The sequence below is a fragment of the Pseudophryne corroboree genome, chromosome 1, assembly GCF_028390025.1.
Source record: "Pseudophryne corroboree isolate aPseCor3 chromosome 1, aPseCor3.hap2, whole genome shotgun sequence".
In the NCBI taxonomy this organism is placed as follows: domain Eukaryota; kingdom Metazoa; phylum Chordata; class Amphibia; order Anura; family Myobatrachidae; genus Pseudophryne; species Pseudophryne corroboree.
Window position 1 is genome coordinate 455966744 of NC_086444.1, and position 23461 is coordinate 455990204.

Here is a 23461-nt window from a genome sequence, read left to right on the forward strand (position 1 = left end):
AGGTTCAATATTGGCCTGACTGAGCCATCTGGTTTTGGTACCAGAAACAGACTGGAATAATAACCCTGCCCCTGTTCCTGCACAGGGACCGGAATTATCACTGCAGCATTCAGCAGAGACTGAATGGCAACCTGCAGAACTGCTTTCTTGTCGTCCGACACAGGCAGTCCTGTCGTGAAAAATCTTCCTGTCGGAAGATAATCGAACTCTATTTTGTAACCCTCTAATACTAAATTGCGGATCCACCCATCTGTGGACGTCTGCAGCCACGCCCCCTGAAAGCTCTGAAGGCGTGCTCCCACAATTGGAGATCCGAGATGGGCTGGGAGCCCGTCATGCCACTGGTTTGTTAGTGGTCTTGGTGTCTTGACGACGTGCATTGGATTGTCGGGCACTACGTCCCCGACCTCTTCTGCCCGGCGTGACTGCTCCTCCCTGCCCACGAAAGGGCTGAGTTCTAAAGGATTTGAACGCCGGACCAGAATATTTCCGTTTAGGTATAGTTGTAGGCGATGGAAGAAAAACAGACTTCCCTCCAGTAGCCTCAGAAATCCATTTGTCCAATTCAGGACCAAAAAGTTTCTCGCCATCATAAGGCAATGCCTCTATACCTTTTTTAACCTCCGTCTCCGCCTGCCACGAACGCAGCCAAAGTGCTCGTCGTACTGTGACTAGCGATGAGGACAGGCGAGAAGTAAGCTGACAGACGTCAGTAGAAGCTGTACATAGATATTCAGCAGCTTCCCAGATTTGATCCGCGAGAAGTATAAGATGATCATCTTGCAGAGCCGACTTGAGCTCTTTTATCCATACCATTAAAGCTTTAGTAACCCAAATGCCAACCAACCCAGGTCTTAACAGCACTCCAGTTGCTGTGTACATGGACCTTAGCATAGCCTCTATTTTACGATCTGCAGGGTCTTTAAGCGTAGTAGCAGTTGGGACTGGTATGGTTAACTTCCTCGTAAGTTTAGATACGGATGAATCCACCAAAGGTGGGTTCTCCCATGTAGCTGTCATGGCCTCTGGAAACGGGTAACTCGATTTAAATCTACGAGGAATAGAAAACCGTTTGTCCGGATTTTTCCGTGACTCCAGTAACATTTTATTAAGAGATTCCGAGATAGGGAAACACATCGGAGATCTCTGTCGTTTAGTAAAGACTACCTCATCATTCGTCAGTGGCTCCTCAGTTTCCGTAAACTCCAGCGACTGACGAACTGCTCTGATGAGATTGTCAATACCTGGGCTGTCAAAGTCGTCACCTTCTGACTGTTGTTCTATTTCGCCCTCCTCGTACTCCTGTTCAGTGAGGTCTAGTATCCCAGAGACAGGAAAATTAGTAGGAAAAGGAAACTTATCTCTTCCACTCAAGGTGGACTTATGACCAGTTTGAGACTCCCCAGGTAACTCAAATGGTCTCATCTTAAACTCAGATCTTGCCGCCTCTCTTTCTTCACGAGAGGCGGCCAGTTCTGATTGTAAACCAACTAATACATCTGCAAGTAAAGCCCATGGCGGGTCCTGAGATGCCTTTACTTCTGGAATGGAAATCGTATTTATGGCTGTATTAACAACACATGCTGTACATGTGGTGGATCCATCAGGCAACACACTCTTACAGACATGACATGACAAATGTTTCTTAGATTTTGCTGGTGTCTTACTCATTATGAAGACAGACAATACAAACTCCACACAGACAGACTGCACGACTCAGTAATAACACCAAAGTTCCTGGTATATATCTAGGCAAGTGCAGTGCCTGCCAGAAATACGAAAACTGACCCCAAAATTCCTGTAGTACCACTCTTAGCCGAGATGTAAAAATAGGAAACCTGGAACAGACAGGAGAACATTTAAACATATTAAGCATTTCTTGCACTGCCAAATACTGTTAAAGTCTCCCCCCCCCCCACTCCCACGACCTCCGTGTACAGCACCGGGTCTGGGCCTGTGGAAGTTTTGCAAAGGGCCGTGTGAGCGGCCTGACTGTAGACCCCGGACAACGGAACTCCTCGGCTGCTGCGGGCGGATGGCGGAAGCAGAGAGCGTGCTGCATGGAGCCGTGGAGCGGCCCATGCACACGTGCTCCCGCCCGCCACACACAGCATAACGGCGTGTCTGTGTAGCCAAGCAGCGCTGCTGCTGCGCAGGGAGCAGCGGTCTTTTAGGATGCTGGGAACCGGAGAGTGAGAGCGCGCCGCATGGACCGTGAAGCGGCCCATGTACACGCGCTCCGGGCAGCGGTGAGTACCCAACAATCCCCAACAGTGGAGCGGCAGCAAGCGCTGACCGCCCCAACCCAACATACCTGGACCGTGACAAAAGTCTATGACGGGGCCTTCATCCAAGCTCCGTCCAGCTTTCCTGCAGGCAGCCTGCAAGTGGAGTGAGGGAGCTCTTTACAGAGAGGTCCGACACTCACGGCTACTCAGCCGCTTCCACTGTCCCTGACCCACGCCTGTTAGAAGGGGGGAAAGGACGTGGAAATTGAAGAAAAAAAAAAACTTAGAAAAAAAAAATTCCAATACTTTGTGGATGAGCTCCACTATGCCTTCTAACTGTGTCGAGCACAGAAAAAACACTGAAGTGCTGCAGGATATGGAGGGGAGGAGTAGTCTCAAAAATTAATTTATTCAGTGCCTTCTTCCGGTGGAAGCCGTCCATATCCCAAGAGTACTCCAGTGACCCCTAGTGGATGAAAAAGAAATGCCTCTCTCCACTTTAATCTATCCTCAACGCTGCTGCCCGTCTCATCTTCCTCACCAAACGTACTACATCCACATGCCCTCTCTTGCAGGGCCTTCACTGGCTACCCTTCCCATTCAGAATCCAATTCAAGCTTCTCACACTCACCTACAAAGTGCTCGCCCACTCTTCGCCCTCTTACATCTCTGACCTTATCTCTCTTTACATTCCCACCCGTCCTCTTCGCTCTGCTAATGTACGCCGCCTCTCCTGCCAACTAATTAACTCCTCACACTCCTACCTTCAAGATTTTGCACGTGCTGCTCCCTATCTCTGGAATTCTCTACCTCTCCCCATCCGACTCTCCACCTCTCTACAAAACTTCAAACGGGCTCTCAAGATCCACTTCTTCACCAAACCCAGCCAACTCTCCTCCTAACCCTCTTGTCTATGCTCACTGTCTACCCCGTCTGTGTCACTCTGGTCTGTTAGCCTCTCACCTTTTAGATTGTAAGCTCGCAAGAGCAGGGACTTCTTTCCTCATGTGCCTTTCCTTTTCTTACTTACACTATCTTATACTCCATACTCCCTTTGATGGCACCTAACCCCGGGTTTTCTATACCTATCCTATTTTGTCCTGTACTGTAAGTGCGGTTTTCTTGTTTTCTCATTTTATTATGTACTGTGTAATGGGCGCTGCGGATCCCTTGTGGCGCCATATAAATAAAGGATAATAATAATAATAATAACAATAATAATAATATCAAGTTCTGCCAAGATATGGGAACTTTATATAAGTTAATGCTATAATTGTTCTTTTATTAAAAAAAAAGCTACTTTTTAGTCTAGAAGTAATTTGGTTAAATCTCAAAACTTTCTTAGGTCAAATGCTAAACTAATTCACAGCAGCGGGAGCCAGAAACTGCAGCTTCATATTCATGGTGAAGAATGTCCATGGTTTGCATATGGGGTGTGGATCATTAGATCGACAACGTTTAGGTCGACAGTCACTAGGTCGACAGGGTTTCTTGGTCGACATGTGCTTGGTCGACAGGTCAAAAGGACGACAAGTTTTTTTTTTTCTAGTTTCGTTTTCTTCGTAGAGTGACCGGGAACCCCAATTAGTGCACCGCGTCCCCTCGCCATGCTTCGGGCAAGGTGACAGATTACCGTTCCAATCGTAGTCCACGTGGATCGTTAAGTATGAAATAGTTCAAATTTTTTTAAATAAAATAACCCATGTCGACCTTTTGACCTGTCGACCTAGCACATGTCGACCTAGAAATCCTGTCGACCTTCCAACCCTGTCAACCTAGTGTCTGTCGACCTAAACATTGTCGATCTTCAGACCGGATCCCGTGCATATGACGGTTGATGGTAAACATTAAAAGGATACTGTTACACTGTAGAGATAACTCCTCAAGCCGTGGTAAGTTCCATAGGCCACTCAGTTGTGAAATATTATTATTATCCACTTCAAGTACCTAAAAAAACAACCATGTGGAGAAGATGATAAACATTACAAAAAAGCCATTACTAAATGTCCTCTTACTCTTAACATAGCCTATTTCACAGTTCACCAAACAAATGTACTCTGGGATCAGTGTTTTTCACTGACAATGGAACATTAGAGTCTAATATTTATTGATATTTTATGAATCCATGCTTCCTTCACTTGTCCAATACTTACTTTATTTTTGATAATGTGTCCCCCCCCCCCCCACCCCCAAGTAGATGCAAACACTGAGGCTGGTACATACATCCCGGTGGTCTGCCAGTACAATATTACATTTATAAATAGTGCTACGGTGCAGTGAGAGCAATTTTCATTGGAGCACATTTGTGAGTTATTTCCAGCTGGTTGTGCAGTTTTAGAGGGGATTTTTTTCTGTAAATTTACAGCCAGTTTTCTATATAAATGTTTGCTATGAGTAAAACCAAATGAAAATGTTGGTTTGTTCAAGCTGAAGAACTTTGCTCCAGAAAGTGACAGGCTTTTCAAGGTTTTGTTTTGCATACTTTACAGGATGAGTTTTGTGATGAGGTTGTTGAAGATATTTTCTAAAGACAACTCTCCCATACTATACAATGCTGTATTGTACACCCATGGAAGACCACTACAGTTGCAGAATCAATGCTAACTGATCTTACATGGAGGATTGCTAGTGGTCTGTTCAGAGAAAAACAAGTAAAATACATTCATGGTCAACTGTGATTATAGGTTTTTCTTTCACCTGCAATAAATAATTTGTTCCCTTTTCAATCAGAGCTTATAGTTTTTGAAACCTTCACCTGCTTTGTTAAACATGATCTCTGAAGATACTTCAAAAAGCCAATGGTTGTTAAAAGGTAGAACAATGGCCCTCATTCCGAGTTGATTGCACGCTGCAACTTTTTGCAGCCCGTGCGATCAACTAGACGCCGCCTATGGGGGAGTGTATTTTTGCCTAGCAAGGCTGCGATCGCTTGTGCAGCCGAGCTATGCAAAAACATTTTGTGCAGATGAGGAATAGGTCTGGACTTACTTACCCACTGCGATGACTTCAACGTCTCAGGTCCCGGAATTGACGTCAGACACCCGCCCTGCAAACGCCTGGACATGCCTGCGTTCGGATCTCCACTCCCCGAAAACGGTCAGTTGCCACCCCGAAACGCCTTCCTCCTGTCAATCACGTTGCGATCGCGGCAGCAATCGCTTTACTTTTTTAATTCAGTCGCTGCCCGGCGACGCACCTACACATTGCGTCCGCTGCGCATGCGCATTCCAGACCCGTTCGCACGGCTGCGAAAAAAAGCAGCGTGCGAACGGGTCGAAATGACCCCCAATGATCACTACCTAAAAGGCTATATAGGGCAAAGAGTGAATTTTAGTCCTGGGTAACCATGCTGCTATTCTTTCTCTGTACATACGGGTAGGTGAATGTATTATTGCGGCAGTATAATAGCAACGAGGAGGGTGAAAAAATAAGATTTTAAACCTACCGGTAAATCTTTTTCTCCTAGTCCGTAGAGGATGCTGGGGACTCCGTAAGGACCATGGGGTATAGACGGGCTCCGCAGGAGACATGGGCACTATAAAGAACTTTAGATGGGTGTGCACTGGCTCCTCCCTTTATGCCCCTCCTCCAGACCTCAGTTAGAGAAACTGTGCCCAGAGGAGATGGACAGTACGAGGAAAGGATTTTTGTTAATCTAAGGGCAAGATTCATACCAGCCCACACCAACCACACCGTATATCCTGGAATATACGCAATCAGTTAACGGTATGAAGCAAAACAGCATCAGCCAACGACTGATCTTAACTGTAACATAACCCTTATGTAAGCAACAACTATATACAAGCCTTGCAGAAATATGTCCGCACTGGGACGGGTGCCCAGCATCCTCTACGGACTAGGAGAAAAAGATTTACCGGTAGGTTTAAAATCTTATTTTCTCTTACGTCCTAGAGGATGCTGGGGACTCCGTAAGGACCATGGGGATTATACCAAAGCTCCAGACCAGGCGGGAGAGTGCGGATGACTCTGCAGCACCAATTGAGCAAACATGAGGTCCTCCTCAGCCAAGGTATCAAACTTGTAGAATTTAGCAAACGTGTTTGACCCCGACCAAGTCGCCGCTCGGCAAAGCTATAATGCCGAGACGCCTCGGGCAGCCGCCCAAGAAGAGCCCACCTCCCTAGTGGAATGGGCCTTTACCGAATTTGGTAACGGCAATCCAGCCGTAGAATGAGCCTGCTAAATCGTGTTACAGATCCAGCGAGCAATAGTCTGCTTAGAAGCAGGAGCGCCAACCTTGTTGGCTGCATACAGGATAAACAGTGCCTCTGTTTTCCTAACCCGAGCCGTCCTGGCTACATAAATTTTTAAGGCCCTGACTACATCAAGGGACTTGGAATCCTCCAAGACCCCCGTAGCCACCGGTACCACAATAGGTTGGTTCATATGAAACGATGAAACCACTTTAGGCAAAAATTGAGGACGAGTCCTTAATTCCGCTCTATCCACATGGAAAATCAGATAGGGGCTTTTGTGAGACAAGGCCAGCCAATTCGGACACCCGCCTTGCAGATGCCAAGGCCAACAACATGACCACCTTCCAAGTGAGAAATTTTAATTCAACCGTTTGAAGAGGTTCAAACCAGTGAGATTTTAGGAACTGTAACACTAATTAAGGTCCCATGGTGCCACTGGAGGCACAAAAGGAGGCTGTATGTGCAGCACTCCCTTTACAAAAGGGCCCATATCCACTTCTGTTTGTAGAAAGTGGAGAAAACGGCCCAGATGGAATTCCTCAGTAGGAGCATTCTTGGCTTCACACCAAGATACATACTTTCTCCAGATACGGTGATGTTTCGCCGTCACCTCCTTCCTAGCCTTTATCAGAGTAGGGATGACTTCTTCCGGAATGCCTTTCCCAGCTAGGATTCGGTGTTCAACCGCCATGCCGTCAAACGTAACCGCGGTAAGTCTTGGAACACGCAGGGCCCCTGTTGCAACAGATCCTCTCTGACAGGAAGAGGCCACGGATCTTCTGTGAGCATTTCCTGAAGATCCGAATACCAGGCCCTTCGAGGCCAATCTGGAACAATGAGTATTGTCTGCACGCTTTTTTGTCTTATGATTCTCAATATCTTTGAGATGAGTGGAAGAGGAGGGAACACATAGACCGACTGAAACACCTACGGTGTCACCAGGGCGTCTACCGCTACTGCCTGAGGGTCCCTTGACCTGGCACAATACCTCCGAAGCTTCTTGTTGAGGCGTGACGCCATCCTGTCTATTTGAGGAAGTCTCCAATGACTTATCTCTGCAAAAACTTCCTGATGAAGTCCCCATTCTCCGGGATGAAGATCGTGTCTGCTGAGGAAGTCTGCTTCCCAGTTGTCCACTCCCGGAATGAAGACCGCTGCCAACGCGCTTACGTGATTTTTCGCTTAGCGAAGAATCCTGGTGGCTTCCGCCATTGCCGTTCTGCTCCTTGTCCCGCCTTGGCGGTTTACATGCGCCACGGCTGTGACGTTGTCTGATTGAATCAGAACCGGTAGGTCGCGAAGAAGATTCTCCGCTTGACGTAGGCCGTTGTATATGGCCCTCAATTCCAGTACGTTGATGTGTAGACAAGCCTCCTGGCTTGACCATAGTCCCTGAAAGTTTTTTCCTTGTGTGACTGCTCCCCAACCTCGGAGGCTCGCGTCCGTGGTCACCAGAACCCAGTCCTGAATGCCGAACCTGCGACCCTCTAGAAGGTGAGCACTCCGCAGCCACCATAGGAGAGACACCCTGGCCCTGGGGGACAGGCTTATTTTCTGATGAATTTGAAGATGGGACCCGGACCACTTGTCCAAAAGGTCCCACTGAAATGTCCTTGCATGAAACCTGCCGAAGGGGATGGCCTCGTAGGTCGCCACCATTTTTCCCAGTACTCGAGTGCATTGATGGACTGACACTCTTTTCGGTTTTAACAGGTCTCTGACCATGTTCTGGAGTTCCTGGGCTTTTTCTATTGGGAGAAAGACCCTCTTTTGTTCCGTGTCCAGAATCATGCCTAAGAAAGATAGCCGAGTTGTTGGAACCAACTGTGACTTTGGTAGATTCAGAATCCAGCCATGTTGCTGCAGCACTCTCAGGGAGAGCGCCACGCTTTTTAGCAACAGATCTCTCGATCTCGCTTTTATCAGGAGATCATCCAAGTACGGGATAATTGTGACTCCCTGCCGGCGCAGGAGCACCATCATTTCCGCCATTACCTTGGTGAAAATCCTCGGGGCCGTGGAAAGCCCAAACGGCAAAGTCTGAAACTGGTAATGACAGTCCTGTACAGCGAATCTCAGGCACGCCTGATGAGGGGGATATATGGGGACATGAAGGTATGCGTCCTTTATGTCCAGTGACACCAAAAAATACCCCCCTTCCAGGCTGGAGATAACTGCCCGGAGCGATTCCATCTTGAATTTGAACTTTTTCAAGTACAGGTTTAGGGATTTTAAATTTAGAATGGGTCTGACCGAGCCATCCGGTTTCGGGACCACAAATAGGGTTGAATAGTACCCCTTTCCCCTGTTGAACTAGGGGAACCTCGACAACCACTTGTTGTTTACACAGTTTTTGAATTGCAGCTAAAATTATCTCCCTTTCTGGGGAAGAAGCTGGTAAAGCCGATTTGAAGAACCGGCGAGGAGGCACGTCTTCGAATTCCAGCTTGTAACCTTGGGATACAATTTCCAATGCCCAAGGATCCACGTCTGACTGAACCCAGACGTGGCTGAAGAGTCGAAGACGTGCCCCCACCGGCGCTGATTCCCTCAGTGGAGCCCCAGCGTCATGCGGTGGATTTAGTACAAGCCGGGGAGGACTTCTGCTCCTGGGAACTAGCCGTAGCAGGCATTCTTTTGCCTCTACCCTTACCTCTGGCGAGGAAGGAAGAGCCCCGACCTCTTCTGGACTTATGCGACCGAAAGGACTGCATCTGATATTGCGGCATTTTCTTTTGCTGTGGGGAAACAAAGTAAAAAAGTAGATTTACCCGCGGTAGCTGTGGAAACCAGGTTCGCGAGACCTTCCCCAAATAAATCCTCACCTTTGTAAGGTAAAACTTCCATATACTTCTTTGAGTCGGCATCACCCTTCCATTGGCGGGTCCACAGGGCATGCCTCGCAGAAATCGCCATGGCGTTGGCTCTCGAACCTAGCAGACCAACGTCTCTCTGAGCGTCTCTCATATATAAGACTGCGTCTTTAATGTGACCTAAGGTCAATAAAATGGTATCCCTATCCAGGGTATCAATATCAGCTGACAAGGTATCTGTCCAAGCTGCTACCGCGCTACAAACCCAAGCCGATGCTATTGCCGGTCTGAGCAAAGCACCCGTATGTGTATAAATTGATTTTAAAGTAGTTTCCTGTCTGCGATCAGCAGGATCCTTGAGGGCTGCCGTGTCTGGAGACTGTAGCGCCACCTTTTTTGGACCAGCACGTTAACGCCTTGTCCACCCTGGGTGAGGATTCCCACCGTAACCTGTCCTGCGCAGGGAAAGGATACGCCATAAGAATTCTTTTGGGAATCTGCAGTTTCTTGTCTGGAGTTTCCCAAGACTTTTCAAATAACGCGTTCAGCTCATGAGATGGGGGAAAGGTTACCTCAGGTTTCTTTTCCTTAAACATGTGTACCCTCGTGTCAGGGAGAGGGGTCATCTGTGATATGCAAAACATCTTTTATTGAAATATCATATAATGAATACTTTTGGCCACCCTTGGGTGTAACCTCGCATCATCGTAGTCGACATTGGAGTCAGAATCCGTGTCGGTATCAGTGTCTGCTATTTGGGATAGGGGACGTTTTTGAGACCCTGAAGGGCCCTGTGACACAGTCAGAGCCATTGATCGACTCCCTGTATTATCCCTGGACTCTGCTTTGTCTAATCTCTTATGTAATAAAGCCACATTTGCAACATTCCACATGTCCAACCAATCAGGTGTCGGCTTTGCCGACGGAGACACCACAATCATCTGCTCCACCTCCTCCTTATATGAGCCTTCCGCTTCAGACATGCCGACACACGCGTACCGACACCCCCACACACTCAGGGATATATCTATATGGAGACAGTTCCCCCAATAAGGCCCTTTGGAGAGACAGAGAGAGAGTATGCCAGCACACACCCAGCGCCAACTGACACTGGAAATAAAATTCCCAGATAAACAGCGCTTTTATATAACTATATATATATATATATATATATATATACATACACATACACATATACACTCACTGCGCCAATTACAAGTGACCCCCCCACCCCTCTTTTTTGCCCTCTGTCACCGTGTTCAGCAGGGGAGAGTCCGGGGAGCCAGCTTCTCTGCAGTGTGCTGTGGAGAAAATGGCGCTGGTCAGAGCTGGAGGATCAAGCTCCGCCCCCTCAGCGGCGGGATTCGGTCCCGCTCAAATTTTCAATACTGGTGGGGGATTATATAATATACTGCCTCCGCAGCCTATATATGTATGTTAGCCAGTCCCTAGAGGTTTATTAGTGCTTCCCAGGGCGCCCCCCCTGCGCCCATCAGTGCCTGCTGTGTGTGTTGTGTGTGGGAGCAATGGCGCGCAGCGGTACCGCTGCGCGTTACCTCAGATAAGATCTGAAGTCTTCTGCCGCCTTTGAAGTCTTCTTTCTTCTTATACTCACCCGGCTTCTATCTTCCGGCTCTGTGAGGAGGACGGCGGCGCGGCTCCGGGACGAACGGCGAGGGTGAGACCTGCGTTCCGACCCTCTGGAGCTAATGGTGTCCAGTAGCCTAAGAAGCAGAGCCTATCATTTAAGTAGGTCTGCATCTCTCTCCTCAGTCCCACGATGCAGGAAGCCTGTTGCCAGCCGTGCTCCCTGAAAATAAAAAACCTAACAAAATTATTTTTCAGAGAAACTCAGGAGAGCTCCCCTGCAGTGCACCCAGTCTCCTCTGGGCACAGGATCTAACTGAGGTCTGGACGAGGGGCATAGAGGGAGGAGCCAGTGCACACCCATCTAAAGTTCTTTATAGTGCCCATGTCTCCTGCAGAGCCCATCTATACCCCATGGTCCTTACGGAGTCCCCAGCATCCTCTAGGACGTAAGAGAAATGAGATAGTGATGAGAACAGCTGGGAGAATCATTACTTTAATTGATGAATGTGTATTAGTTACAGTAATGCTCCTTAAACTGTGACCAATACAAGATTTTGGGCTTTATTTACAAAGCAGCGGCACTTGCAGTAAGAGTAAAGCAAGCCAGGATTAACACTGACTGCTAATGCCGTTTCACAAAAGTGTCTGCTTTGTAAATAATGACCTTTGTGTTGAAAAACAACTTCTAAATGAGCTGCAAGGGTTGAAGACTAGATAACTATGATGAACATTCGTAGGCTCACCTCAACCTACCCTAACTGTCATAGACATCAGGGGGTCGTCACAATGCAGTTAAATAATATTTATCCTTTTTAATTTACTTGAACTCCACCCAAATTACCAGTTAAACTACATTTTATCTTTAATACATCCCAACAGACATGTCACCTATCATACCTAGATAATAGCAATTCATCTAGCCCAAGTGACACATGCGTTACGAGTCTCTGAGGCATATAAGTTATAACTTTTTACTATGAACATGTTAAGCCACTTACATACATGAACACTTTCCAACTGAGCAAGCATTGTTGGATGATATTATATGATGAGCCATTCGCAAAATATCTTTGACCGTGAAAACTCAAGCAGAGTCCCTGATATATTCATGCTTAGTGCACACTTCCATGTTGCATTCTGCTGCATGCTGGTTCCAAGCAGTAGTCAACATACTTGTTTGTTCCATTCCATCTCACAAATACAGTTTAGACTCAGATCTGAGGACTCTAAATCAAGCATTGATTACATTCCTGGCACCCTTTCAAGACAACTAGCTGCTACCATGAATGGAATGAAATGTCCACATAGTATAAGGTATTATTGAAATATTCTACCCACAGCAAGACACTGAATGTGCACTAAACATAAATGATGCCATTACACCATACTGGTGACCTTAAGGCATCGATGAACTCATACAGTTTGTCATATCTTGGACCAATGGGAACATCTGTTTCCATTGTATCTGCAGACTGGAACAGAACTCTTGGATAATGTGCTTGTATAGTCCAAGAGAGACAAGTTATGCATTTATAGGTTTCTTTCAGTGTGACTGTTAGCTATTAGGTGAATAAATGTAGCAAGGCTGCTACTCTATACAAGATGAGGGATGCACAAAAATATGGAGTGTCTTGAGTATCTTAAATAAACAGTGATTTTTATTTTTATATTTGAAATCTGCAGGTTTCACTTATAAAAAGTAAATACCTGTTCACCGGCTTCAATTTAGCTTCATTTGTTTAAACTATTTAAATTTAGTGTCATTTTTACGTTTTTGGTCAAATTTCATGAAGCTAACTTTATACAACTTGGTTTCATGCTGGGTTTTTTTTGGCTGCAAGATGCTTTGGGAATGCCGATATATACTGTATATAAATCTATGTAGTGGTATGGTTCTGTCTGGTAATTAGATGGGTATGGCCAGAATTTTTCATCATGACTAGTTTGGCAACATCACCCCCCAATTAGCTATCCAATAAATAAGCTTATATCTGTACATCTAGGTGGAATTTCTCCATACCACTTCCTGTACATTTGGGTTCTGGCTTGGGTTTTGCGAGAAATAAGTCAAAATAAAACACTGCAAAAATATAAAAATTTGGATAAAAATGAAGATTACTCTCTTCTAGTAATTACTTGTTGGTACCACGCATTTGAAAACAATTAAAAGAGGGAACAATTTATTAAATTTTTTCTTTAGTTAATTACCTTGCACTAATCTTGTGGATGACTTGTATTCTCTTTCCTTCTATACTACCATCTCATATGTAGTATTTATTATACTTATGCACACACTTATCTATAAGTCAGACTTTCCCAACCTCGGTCTTAAAGGCACACAAACAGTCCAGGTTTTAGTGATATCCAGGCTTGAGCACAGGTGACTTATTTAGAACCTCAATCATTTTGGTTTACCCATCTGTGCTGCAGCCTGGATATCACTAAAACCTGCACTGTTAGTGTGCCTTGAGGACCGAGATGGGGAATGCCTGCTATAAGTACATTTGACAACCCTTCCCCCAGTGCCCCTGATAAAATAGCTTTCGATTGCGTCATAACATATACTTCCCCATGTTCCCTCCATCCATACTCAGATTAATAGAAACATACCTCAATATACTGCAACATGAACAAGTCACTTGGAAGGGAGTGGAGCTGATTATTGGAAAGACGTATATGACTAACCAAGACCAGATGGTCAAGGTGGTATAGTCGTGTCAGCCCCTAAGAGCAGAATGAGATTTTAGATACTGACAATACATGATCCGTCCATGCATTTAGAGGGGTGTTTCCACATCTTACCTTATTTGAAAGATTGATCACGTTTATATCTGCATATTCCATTTTTAATATGGCATTTTCTATCTGGAACTTGCTGCGCAGGTCATCATAGTAACCAGAACGCATCTGGTCCACCAGCTGTAATGAAAGTGAATAAGTATCACCATTTGGCCTTGCACTTCGTGATGGTTCACTCTAATAGTGGAACAAGTGGCAATATTAATAATGTTATCTAATGAGTCACTGAACCACACACTTAACTAACCGAGTATTGTGAAGGCTCTGGTTTTAGGTATCCTCATTAGCCAACAGCAACACCCACTGTACACTGCATTTGACTCCATGAACTGTAGCTTGTCTGCTAACAGATTTGGGTCTTACTTTGCATGATAAATTATTACAGGCCATCAAACTGGAACTCAACTTCATTTTTTTAAACTAATATCTACTATAATAAATATCATACAAATATGGTTACTAATGTAATTGTATGATTGATAAACTAAAAAAAGAGATTTATGGTAAGAACTTAACTTTGTTAAATCTTTCTGCGAGGTACACTGGGTTCCACAGGGATAACATCAGGGTGTAGAGTTGGATCTTGAGCCGAGGCACCAACAGGCTAAAAGTTTTGACTGCTCCCAAGATGCTTAGCGCCGCCTCCTCTATAACCCCGCACAGGAGCTCAGTTTTGTTCACCAGTCCAATGCAGTTACAGGCAATAGAGACGACAACCGTTACTAGCCACATACACCACATTCTCACGACAGGAGAAGGCATCAGCGGCTAATGCCATACAAACCCAAAGAAGCTAAGTGCGTCAGGGTGGGCGCCCTGTGGAACTCAGTGTACTTCGCACAAAGAGATTTAACAAAGGTAAGTTCTTACCATAAATTTCTGCAGCGGAGTACACTGGTGTTCCACAGGGATAACATTGGGGATGTCCTAAAGCAGTTCCTTATGGGAGGGGACGCACTGTAGCAGGCACAAGAACCCAGCGTCCAAAGGAGGCATCCTGGGAGGCGGAAGTATCGAAGGCATAGAACCTTATGAACGTGTTCACTGAGGACCATGTAGCCGCCTTGCACAATTGTTCAAGGGTCGCACCACGGCGGGCCGACCAAGAAGGTCCAACAGACAGAGTAGAATGGGCTTTGGTGGTAGCAGGAGCTGGAAGGCCAGCCTGTACTTAAGCATGTGCAATCGCCATTCTAATCCATCTGGCCAAGGTCTGCTTATTATTAGCAGGCCAGCCACGTTTGAGAAAACCAAAAAGGACAAAGAGAGAATCAGATTTCCTAAGCGAAGCTGTTCTTTATTCACATAAATACGGAGAGCCCGTACCACATCCAAAGACCGCTCTTTGGAAGATAAACCTGGAGAGGTAAAGGCCGGAACCACAATCTCTTGGTTAAGGTGGAAAGATGACACCACCTTAGGCAGATAACCAGAGTGAGTTCCAAGAACGGCCCGGTCACGGTGAAAAAAATAGTTTTATGGTAAGAACTTACCTTTGTAAAAACTCTTTCTGCGAGGTACACTGGGCTCCACAAAGGAAAGACATAGGGGTGTAAAGTAGGATTTTGATCCGAGGCACCAACAGGCTCAAAAGCTTTGACTGTTCCCAAGATGCATAGCGCCGCCTCCTCTATAACCCCACCTCCCTGCACAGGAGCTCAGTTTTTAGTTAACCAGCCCAATGCAGTAGCAGGAAAACAGACGACAACGGTTAGTAGCCACATACACCACACTCTCACGACAGGAGAACTGTCAGTGGCTAATGCCATACCAACCCAAAGAAGTTAAGTGCGTCAGGGTGGGCACCTTGTGGAGCCCAGTGTACCTCGCAGAAAGAATTTTAACAAAGGTAAGTTCTTACCATAAAACTCGTTATCTGCTGCGGGGTACACTGGGCTCCACAAGGAAAGACATAGGGGATGTCCTAAAGCAGTTCCTTATGGGAGGGGACGCACTGTAGCGGGCACAAGAACCCGGCGTCCAAAGGAAGCATCCTGGGAAGCAGCAGTATCGAAGGCATAGAACCTCATGAACGTGTTCACAGAGGACCACGTAGCCGCCTTGCACAATTGATGAAGGGTCGCACCACGGGGGGCCGCCCGAGAAGGTCCAACAGACCGAGTAGAATGGGCCGTAATGTGAGCAGGAGCTGACAGACCAGCCCTCACATAAGCATGTGCAATCACCATTATAATCCATCTGGCCAAAGTCTGCTTGTGAGCAGGCCAGCCCCGTTTGTGAAACCCAAACAGAATAAAGAGAGAATCAGATTTCCTAACAGAAGCAGTTCTCTTCACATAGATACGGAGAGCCCATACCAGATCCAAAGACCGCTCTTTGGGAGACAGATCAGGAGAGACAAAGGCCGGTACCACAATCTCCTGATTAAGGTGGAACGAAGAAACCACCTTAGGCAAATAACCGGGACGAGTCCTAAGAACCGCCCGGTCACGGTGAAATATCAGATATGGGGAACTACAAGACAAGGCACCCAAATCCGACACTCTTCTAGCTGAAGCAATAGCCAGCAGAAACACCACCTTAAGGGAAAACCACTTAAGTCTCAAACGGAGACTCTTGTAACGCCTCCAAAACCACCGACAAGTCCCAAGGAGCCACAGGCGGGACATAGGGAGGTTGGATACGCAACACACCCTGAGTAAAGATATACATCAGGGAAGGTCGCAATCTTTCTCTGAAACCACACCGACAAGGCAGATATTTGAACCTTGAGGGAGGCCAGATGCAGGCCTAAGTCCAGGCCCTGCTGAAGAAAGGCCAACAGCTTGGCTATACTAAACTTGGAAGCGTCATAATTGTAAGATGCGCACCAAACAAAGTAAGAATGCCAGACCCTACAGTAAATCCGAGCAGAAGCCGGTTTCCGGGCCCAAAACATAGTTTGAATGACCGCCTCAGAAAACCCTTTAGTCCTTAAGACGGAAGCTTCAAGAGCCACGCAGTCAAAGACAACCTGAACGAGGAGGTCCGGGCGTTGTGGAAGTAGAATTGGACGCTCTGACGATAGGCCCTGTAGGTCTGAGAACCAGTGCTGTCTGGGCTACGCCGGAGTTATGAGAAGCAGAATTCCTCTTTCTTGCTTGAACTTCCGAATTACCCTGGACAGGAGTGACACCGGAGGGAACACGTACGGCAGCCGAAACCTCCACGGCACCGCTAGCGCATCCACGAATGCTGCTTGAGGATCCCTCGTCCTTGCTCCGAAGACCGGAACCTTGTGATTGTGTCGAGACGCCATCAGATCTACGTCTTGAAGGCCCCACTTTTCCATTAGGAGTTGAAACACTTCTGGATGGAGGCCCCACTCGCCGGCGTGTACGTCCTGACGACTGAGAAAGTCCGCTTCCCAATTCAGGACCCCCGGAATGAATATTGCCGATATGGCAGGTAGATGGCGTTCCGCCCAATGTAGAATCCGTGAGACTTCCTTCATTGACAAACGGCTTTGAGTGCCGCCTTGATGATTTATGTAAGCCACTGTGGTGGCGTTGTCCGACTGTACTTGAACAGGACGGTTCTGAATTAAATGCTGGGCCAGGTTCAACGCATTGAAGACCGCCCGCAATTCCAGAATGTTGATCGAGAGGAGAGATTCCTCCTTGGTCCACCGACCCTGAAGGAAGTGTTGCTCCAGCACCGCTCCCCAACCTCTTAGACTGGCATCTGTCATCAACAGGACCCAGTCGGATATCCAGAAGGGACGGCCCCTGCACAATCGTTGGTCCTGGAGCCACCAGTGCAGCGACAGACGGACCTCCGAAGTCAATGAGATCATGTGAGACCTGATCCGGTGAGGCAGGCCGTCCCACTTGGCTAGAATCAGCCTCTGGAGGGGGCGAGAATGGAATTGAGCATACTCCACCCTGTCGAATGCTGATACCATGAGGCCCAGCACCTGCATCGCCGAATGTATTGACACTTGCGGACGAGAAAGGAAGCAACGAATCCTGTCCTGAAGCTTCAGGACTTTCTGCTGAGACAATAACAACCGCTGGTTGTGAGTGTCCAATAGCGCTCCCAGGTGCACCATGCTCTGAGCAGGGACCAGGGAGGATTTCTTCCAGTTGATGAGCCACCCGTGGGCTTGTAGAAACCGGATCGTCATATCCAGATGACGCAGGAGAAGTTCTGGGGAATTTGCCAGGATTAACAAGTCGTCCAGGTACGGCAGTATCCTAACCCCTTGACGGCGCAGTACCACCGTCATCACCGCCATAACTTTGGTGAAGACTCGCGGAGCCGTAGGTAAACCAAAAGGTAACGCCCGAAACTGGTAATGGAGGTTGCCAATCGCAAACCTCAGGTATTGTTGATGTGACACTGCTATAGGAATATGCAGGTAAGCATCCTGTATGTCCAGGGAGACCATGTAGTCCCCAGGTTCCAAGGCCAGAACTATAGAGCGAAGGGTTTCCATACGGAACTTGGAAACTTTCACAAACCTGTTCAATGCCTTGAGGTTGAGAATGCCTTGAGGTCTGAGCAAGAGGCACCTGTACTACGACTCCTGTATCCAGGAGGGTCTGTACCACCGAATGTAGAGTGTTTGCCTTTGTCTGGTACAACGGGACGTCTGTCAGGCAAAATCGATGAGGGGGATGGTTTTTGAAGGCTATGGCGTAACCTTGAGTGACGACTTCCCGTACCCAGGCATCTGAAGTGGTCTTCAACCATTCCTGGGTATACCCTAGAAGCCGGCCCCCCACCCTGGGATCCCCCAGGGGGAGGCCCGCCCCGTCATGCGGCAGGCTTATCGGTCTTGGAAGCTGGCTGACGGGCCGCCCAGGCTCTTTTGGGCTTTGGCTTACCAGGTTTGGAAGTGCGGGCCTGCTTGTTGTACGCCTGACCTTTTGCTTTACCTGAAGGACGAAAGGGGCGAAAGGAAGTACCTTTAGCCTTCGACACAGAAGGAGCGGAACTTGGCAGACAGGCAGTTTTGGCAGTAGCCAAGTCAGCCACTATCTTATTTAAGTCCTCCCCAAATAGAATATCTCCCTTGAAAGGGAGTACCTCCAGGGTTTTTCTAGAGTCCAGATCCACAGACCAGGATCTCAGCCACAATATCCGGCGAGCCAGGACTGATGTAGTAGAGGCCTCGGCTGCTAGAATACCGGCATCAGAAGCCGCCTCTTTAATATAGGGAGAAGCTGTGACAATATATGACAAGCATTGTCTAGCATGGTCAGAAGAGATTTCAGCTTCTAACTCTAGGGCCCATGCTTCAATAGCCTCTGCAGCCCATGTTGCTGCAATAGTGGGCCTTTGTGCAGCACCCGTGAGGGTGTAAATCGCTTTCAGACAACCCTCCACATGTTTATCCGTAGGCTCTTTTAGAGACGTCACGGTAGTGACAGGTAGAGCTGAGGAAACCACCATCCTAGCCACATGTGAGTCTACTGGAGGAGGCGTTTCCCAATTTTTAGACAGCTCTGGCGCGAGGGGATAGCGAGCCAGCATCTTCTTTTGAGGCACAAACTTCTTTCCCGGTTTTCCCCAGGGTTCCTGACGTATATCCACTAGGTGGTCAGAGTGAGGTTAAACTTGTTTAACCACCTTCTGACGCTTGAACCTATCTGGTTTCTTAGGAGGGGCGGATGGCTCGGGATCATCCGTAATCTGTAAAATCAACTTAATAGCCTCCAAAAGATCAGGAACATCCACATGTGAACTACCCTCCCAATCAGCAGTATCTGTGTCAGAATCTGTGGGGTCAATGTAAGCGCCATCTTCATCAGACGAGGTGTCAGTGACAGCAGTGGATTGTGAGGAGATAAGAGCTCGCTTAGAGGACCCCTTGGTCTTAGGCGAGCGAGGGTCAGACTTTTTAGTAGCTGCTGACAGTGCTAAGACGTGATTTTCCGCCCATCGGAGAATCCTTGTGGCTTCTGCCATCGCCATCCTGCTTCTTGTGCCGCCCTGTCGGTTTACATGGGCGACTGCCGTGATGTTGTCTGATTGGATCAGTAACGGCTGGTTTTGAAGCAGAGGCCTTGCCAGACTTAGGGCATTGTAAATGGCCCTCAGTTCCAGAAAATTTATGTGTAGGGACGACTCCTGACTTGACCAAAGTCCTTGGAAATTTCTTCCCTGTGTGACTGCCCCCCAGCCTCGAAGGCTGGCATCCGTGGTTACCAGGACCCAGTCCTGTATGCCGAATCTGCGGCCCTCTTGAAGATGAGCACTCTGCAGCCACCACAGTAGAGATACCCTGGTCCTTGGAGACAGGGTTATCAGCCGATGCATCTGAAGATGCGATCCCGACCACTTGTCCAAGAGGTCCCACTGAAAGGTTCTTGCATGGAACCTGCCGAATGGAATTTTGCTTCGTAAGAAGCTACCATTTTTCCCAGGACTCGTGTGCAGTGATGCACCGATACCTGTTTTGGTTTCAGGAGGTCTCTGACTAGAGATGACAGCTCCTTGGCTTTCTCCTGCGGGAGAAACACTTTTTTCTGTTCTGTGTCCAGAACCATCCCCAGGAACAGTAGACGTGTGGTAGGAACCAGCTGTGACTTTGGAATGTATAGAATCCATCCGTGCTGTTGTAGCACTTCCCGAGATAGTGCTACTCCGACCAACAACTGCTCCTTGGACCTCGCCTTTATAAGGAGATCGTCCAAGTACGGGATAATTAAAACTCCTTTTTTCGAAGGAGTATCATCATTTCTGCCATTACCTTGGTAAAGACCCTCGGTGCCGTGGACAGTCCAAACGGCAGTGTTTGGAATTGGTAATGGCAATCCTGTACCACAAATCTGAGGTACTCCTGGTGAGGATGGTAAATGGGGACATGTAGGTAAGCCTCCTTGATGTCCAGGGATACCATGTAATCCCCCTCCTCCAGGCTTGCAATAACCGCCCTGAGCGATTCCATCTTGAACTTGAATTTTTTTATGTATGTGTTCAAGGATTTCAAATTTAAAATGGGTCTCACCGAACCGTCCGGTTTCGGTACCACAAACAGTGTGGAATAGTAATCCCGTCCTTGTTGAAGTAGGGGCACCTTGACTATCACCTGCTGGGAATACAGCTTGTGAATTGCCTCTAGCACAGCCTCCCTGCCTGAGGGAGTTGTCGGCAAGGCAGATTTGAGGAAACGGCGGGGGGGAGACGCCTCGAATTCCAGCTTGTACCCGTGAGATACTACTTGAAGGATCCAGGGATCCACCTGTGAGCGAGCCCACTGATCGCTGAAATTTTTGAGGCGGCCCCCCACCGTACCTGGCTACGCCTGTGGAGCCCCCGCGTCATGCGGTGGACTCAGAGGAAGCGGGGGAAGAATTTTGAATCTGGGAACTGGCTGACTGGTGCAGCTTTTTCCCTCTTCCCTCGTCTCTGTGCAGAAAGGAAGCGCCTTTTACCCGCTTGCTTTTCTGAAGCCGAAAGGACTGTACCTGATAATACAGTGCTTTCTTAGGCTGTGAGGAAACCTGAGGTCAAAAAAAATTCTTCCCAGCTGTTGCTGTGGATACGAGGTCCCAGAGACCATCCCAAAACAATTCCTCACCCTTATAAGGCTCTATGTGCCTTTTAAAGTCAGCATCACCTGTCCAGTGTCGGGTCTCTAATACCCTCCTGACAGAATGGACATTGCATTAATTCTGGATGCCAGCCGGCAAAATATCCCTCTGTGCATCCCTCATATATAAGACGACGTCTTATGTTCGCAAAATAGTATCCCTGTTTGACAGGGTTACAGACCACGCTGCAGCAGCACTATCTGCAGGTCTCAGTCTAGTACCTGAGTGTGTAAATACAGACTTCAGGATAGCCTCCTGCTTTTTATCAGCAGGTACCTTCAAAGTGGCCGTATCCTAAGACGGCAGTGCCACCTTTTTTGACAAACGTGTGAGCGCCTTATCCACCCTAGGGGATATCTCCCAGCGTAACTTATCCTCTGGCGGGAAAGGGTACGCCATCAGTAACTTTTTAGAAATTACCAGTTTCTTATCGGGGGAACCCACGCTTTTTCACACTTCATTCACTCATTTGATGGGGGAACAAAACACTGCCTGCTTTTTCTCCCCAAACATAAAATAAGAATTTACTTACCGATAATTCTATTTCTCGGAGTCCGTAGTGGATGCTGGGGTTCCTGAAAGGACCATGGGGAACAGCGGCTCCGCAGGAGACAGGGCACAAAAAAGTAAAGCTTTTACCAGATCAGGTGGTGTGCACTGGCTCCTCCCCCCATGACCCCCCTCCAGACTCCAGCCAGGTACTGTGCCCGGACGAGCGTACACAATAAGGGAGGCAATTTGAATCCCGGGTAAGACTCATACCAGCCACACCAATCACACCGTACAACTTGTGATCTAAACCCAGTTAACAGTATGATAACAGAAAGAGCCTCTTAAAGATGGCTCCTTAACAATATAACCCGAATTTGTTAACAATAACTATGTACAGTATTGCAGATAATCCGCACTTGGGATGGGCGCCCAGCATCCACTACGGACTCCGAGAAATAGAATTATCGGTAAGTAAATTCTTATTTTCTCTATCGTCCTAAGTGGATGCTGGGGTTCCTGAAAGGACCATGGGGATTATACCAAAGCTCCCAAACGGGCGGGAGAGTGCGGATGACTCTGCAGCACCGAATGAGAGAATTCCAAGTCCTCTTTTGCCAGGGTATCAAATTTGTAGAATTTTACAAACGTGTTTTCCCCCGACCACGTAGCTGCTCGGCAGAATTGTAATGCCGAGACCCCTCGGGCAGCCGCCCAAGATGAGCCCACCTTCCTTGTGGAATGGGCCTTAACAGATTTAGGCTGTGGCAGGCCTGCCACAGAATGAGCAAGTTGAATTGTGTTACAAATCCAACGAGCAATCGTCTGCTTAGAAGCAGGGGCACCCAACTTGTTGGGTGCATATAGTATCAACAGCGAGTCAGATTTTCTGACTTCAGCCGTCCTTGAAATGTATATTTTTAAGGCTCTGACAACGTCCAACAACTTGGAGTCCTCCAAGTCGCCAGTGGCCGCAGGCACCACAATAGGTTGGTTCAGGTGAAACGCTGATACCACCTTAGGGAGAAAATGCGGACGAGTCCTCAGTTCTGCCCTATCCGAATGGAAGATTAGATAAGGGCTTTTATAAGATAAAGCCGCCAATTCAGATACTCTCCTGGCGGAAGCCAGGGCCAGTAACATAGTCACTTTCCATGTGAGATATTTAAAATCCACCTTTTTCAATGGTTCAAACCAATGGGATTTGAGGAAATCTAAAACTACATTTAGATCCCACGGTGCCACCGGAGGCACCACAGGAGGCTGTATATGCAGTACTCCTTTAACAAAAGTCTGTACCTCAGGAACTGAGGCCAATTCTTTTTGGAAGAATATTGACAGGGCCGAAATTTGAACCTTAATAGATCTCAATTTGAGACCCATAGACAATCCTGATTGTAGGAAATGTAGGAAACGACCCAGTTGAAATTCCTCCGTCGGAACACTCCGATCCTCGCACCACGCGACATATTTTCGCCAAATGCGGTGATAATGTTTCGCGGTGACTTCCTTCCTTGCCTTAATCAAGGTAGGAATGACTTCTTCTGGAATGCCTTTCCCTTTTAGGATCTGGCGTTCAACCGCCATGCCGTCAAACGCAGCCGCGGTAAGTCTTGAAAGAGACAGGGACCCTGTTGTAGCAGGTCCCTTCTCAGAAGTAGAGGGCACGGGTCGTCCGTGACCAACTCTTGAAGTTCCGGGTACCAAGTCCTTCTTGGCCAATCCGGAGCCACTAGTATTGTTCTTACTCCTCCTCACCGTATAATCTTCAATACCTTTGGTAT

The 23461-nt window shown here is 47.5% G+C and overlaps 1 protein-coding gene across 2 annotated transcripts in view; it reads right to left on the minus strand.

The window, feature by feature from the left end:
- Window positions 1-23461, minus strand: part of RABGGTA (Rab geranylgeranyltransferase subunit alpha) — a 283795-nt gene that overhangs the window by 38551 nt on the left and 221783 nt on the right. For both annotated transcript variants that reach the window (XM_063913666.1, XM_063913665.1), the window contains exons 14-16: window positions 13651-13767; window positions 13459-13572; window positions 4088-4175 (exon numbers count right to left, since the gene is read on the minus strand). In XM_063913666.1, the coding sequence (XP_063769736.1) occupies window positions 4088-4175; window positions 13459-13572; window positions 13651-13767 (319 nt within the window). The remainder of the gene's footprint in view (window positions 1-4087; window positions 4176-13458; window positions 13573-13650; window positions 13768-23461) is intronic.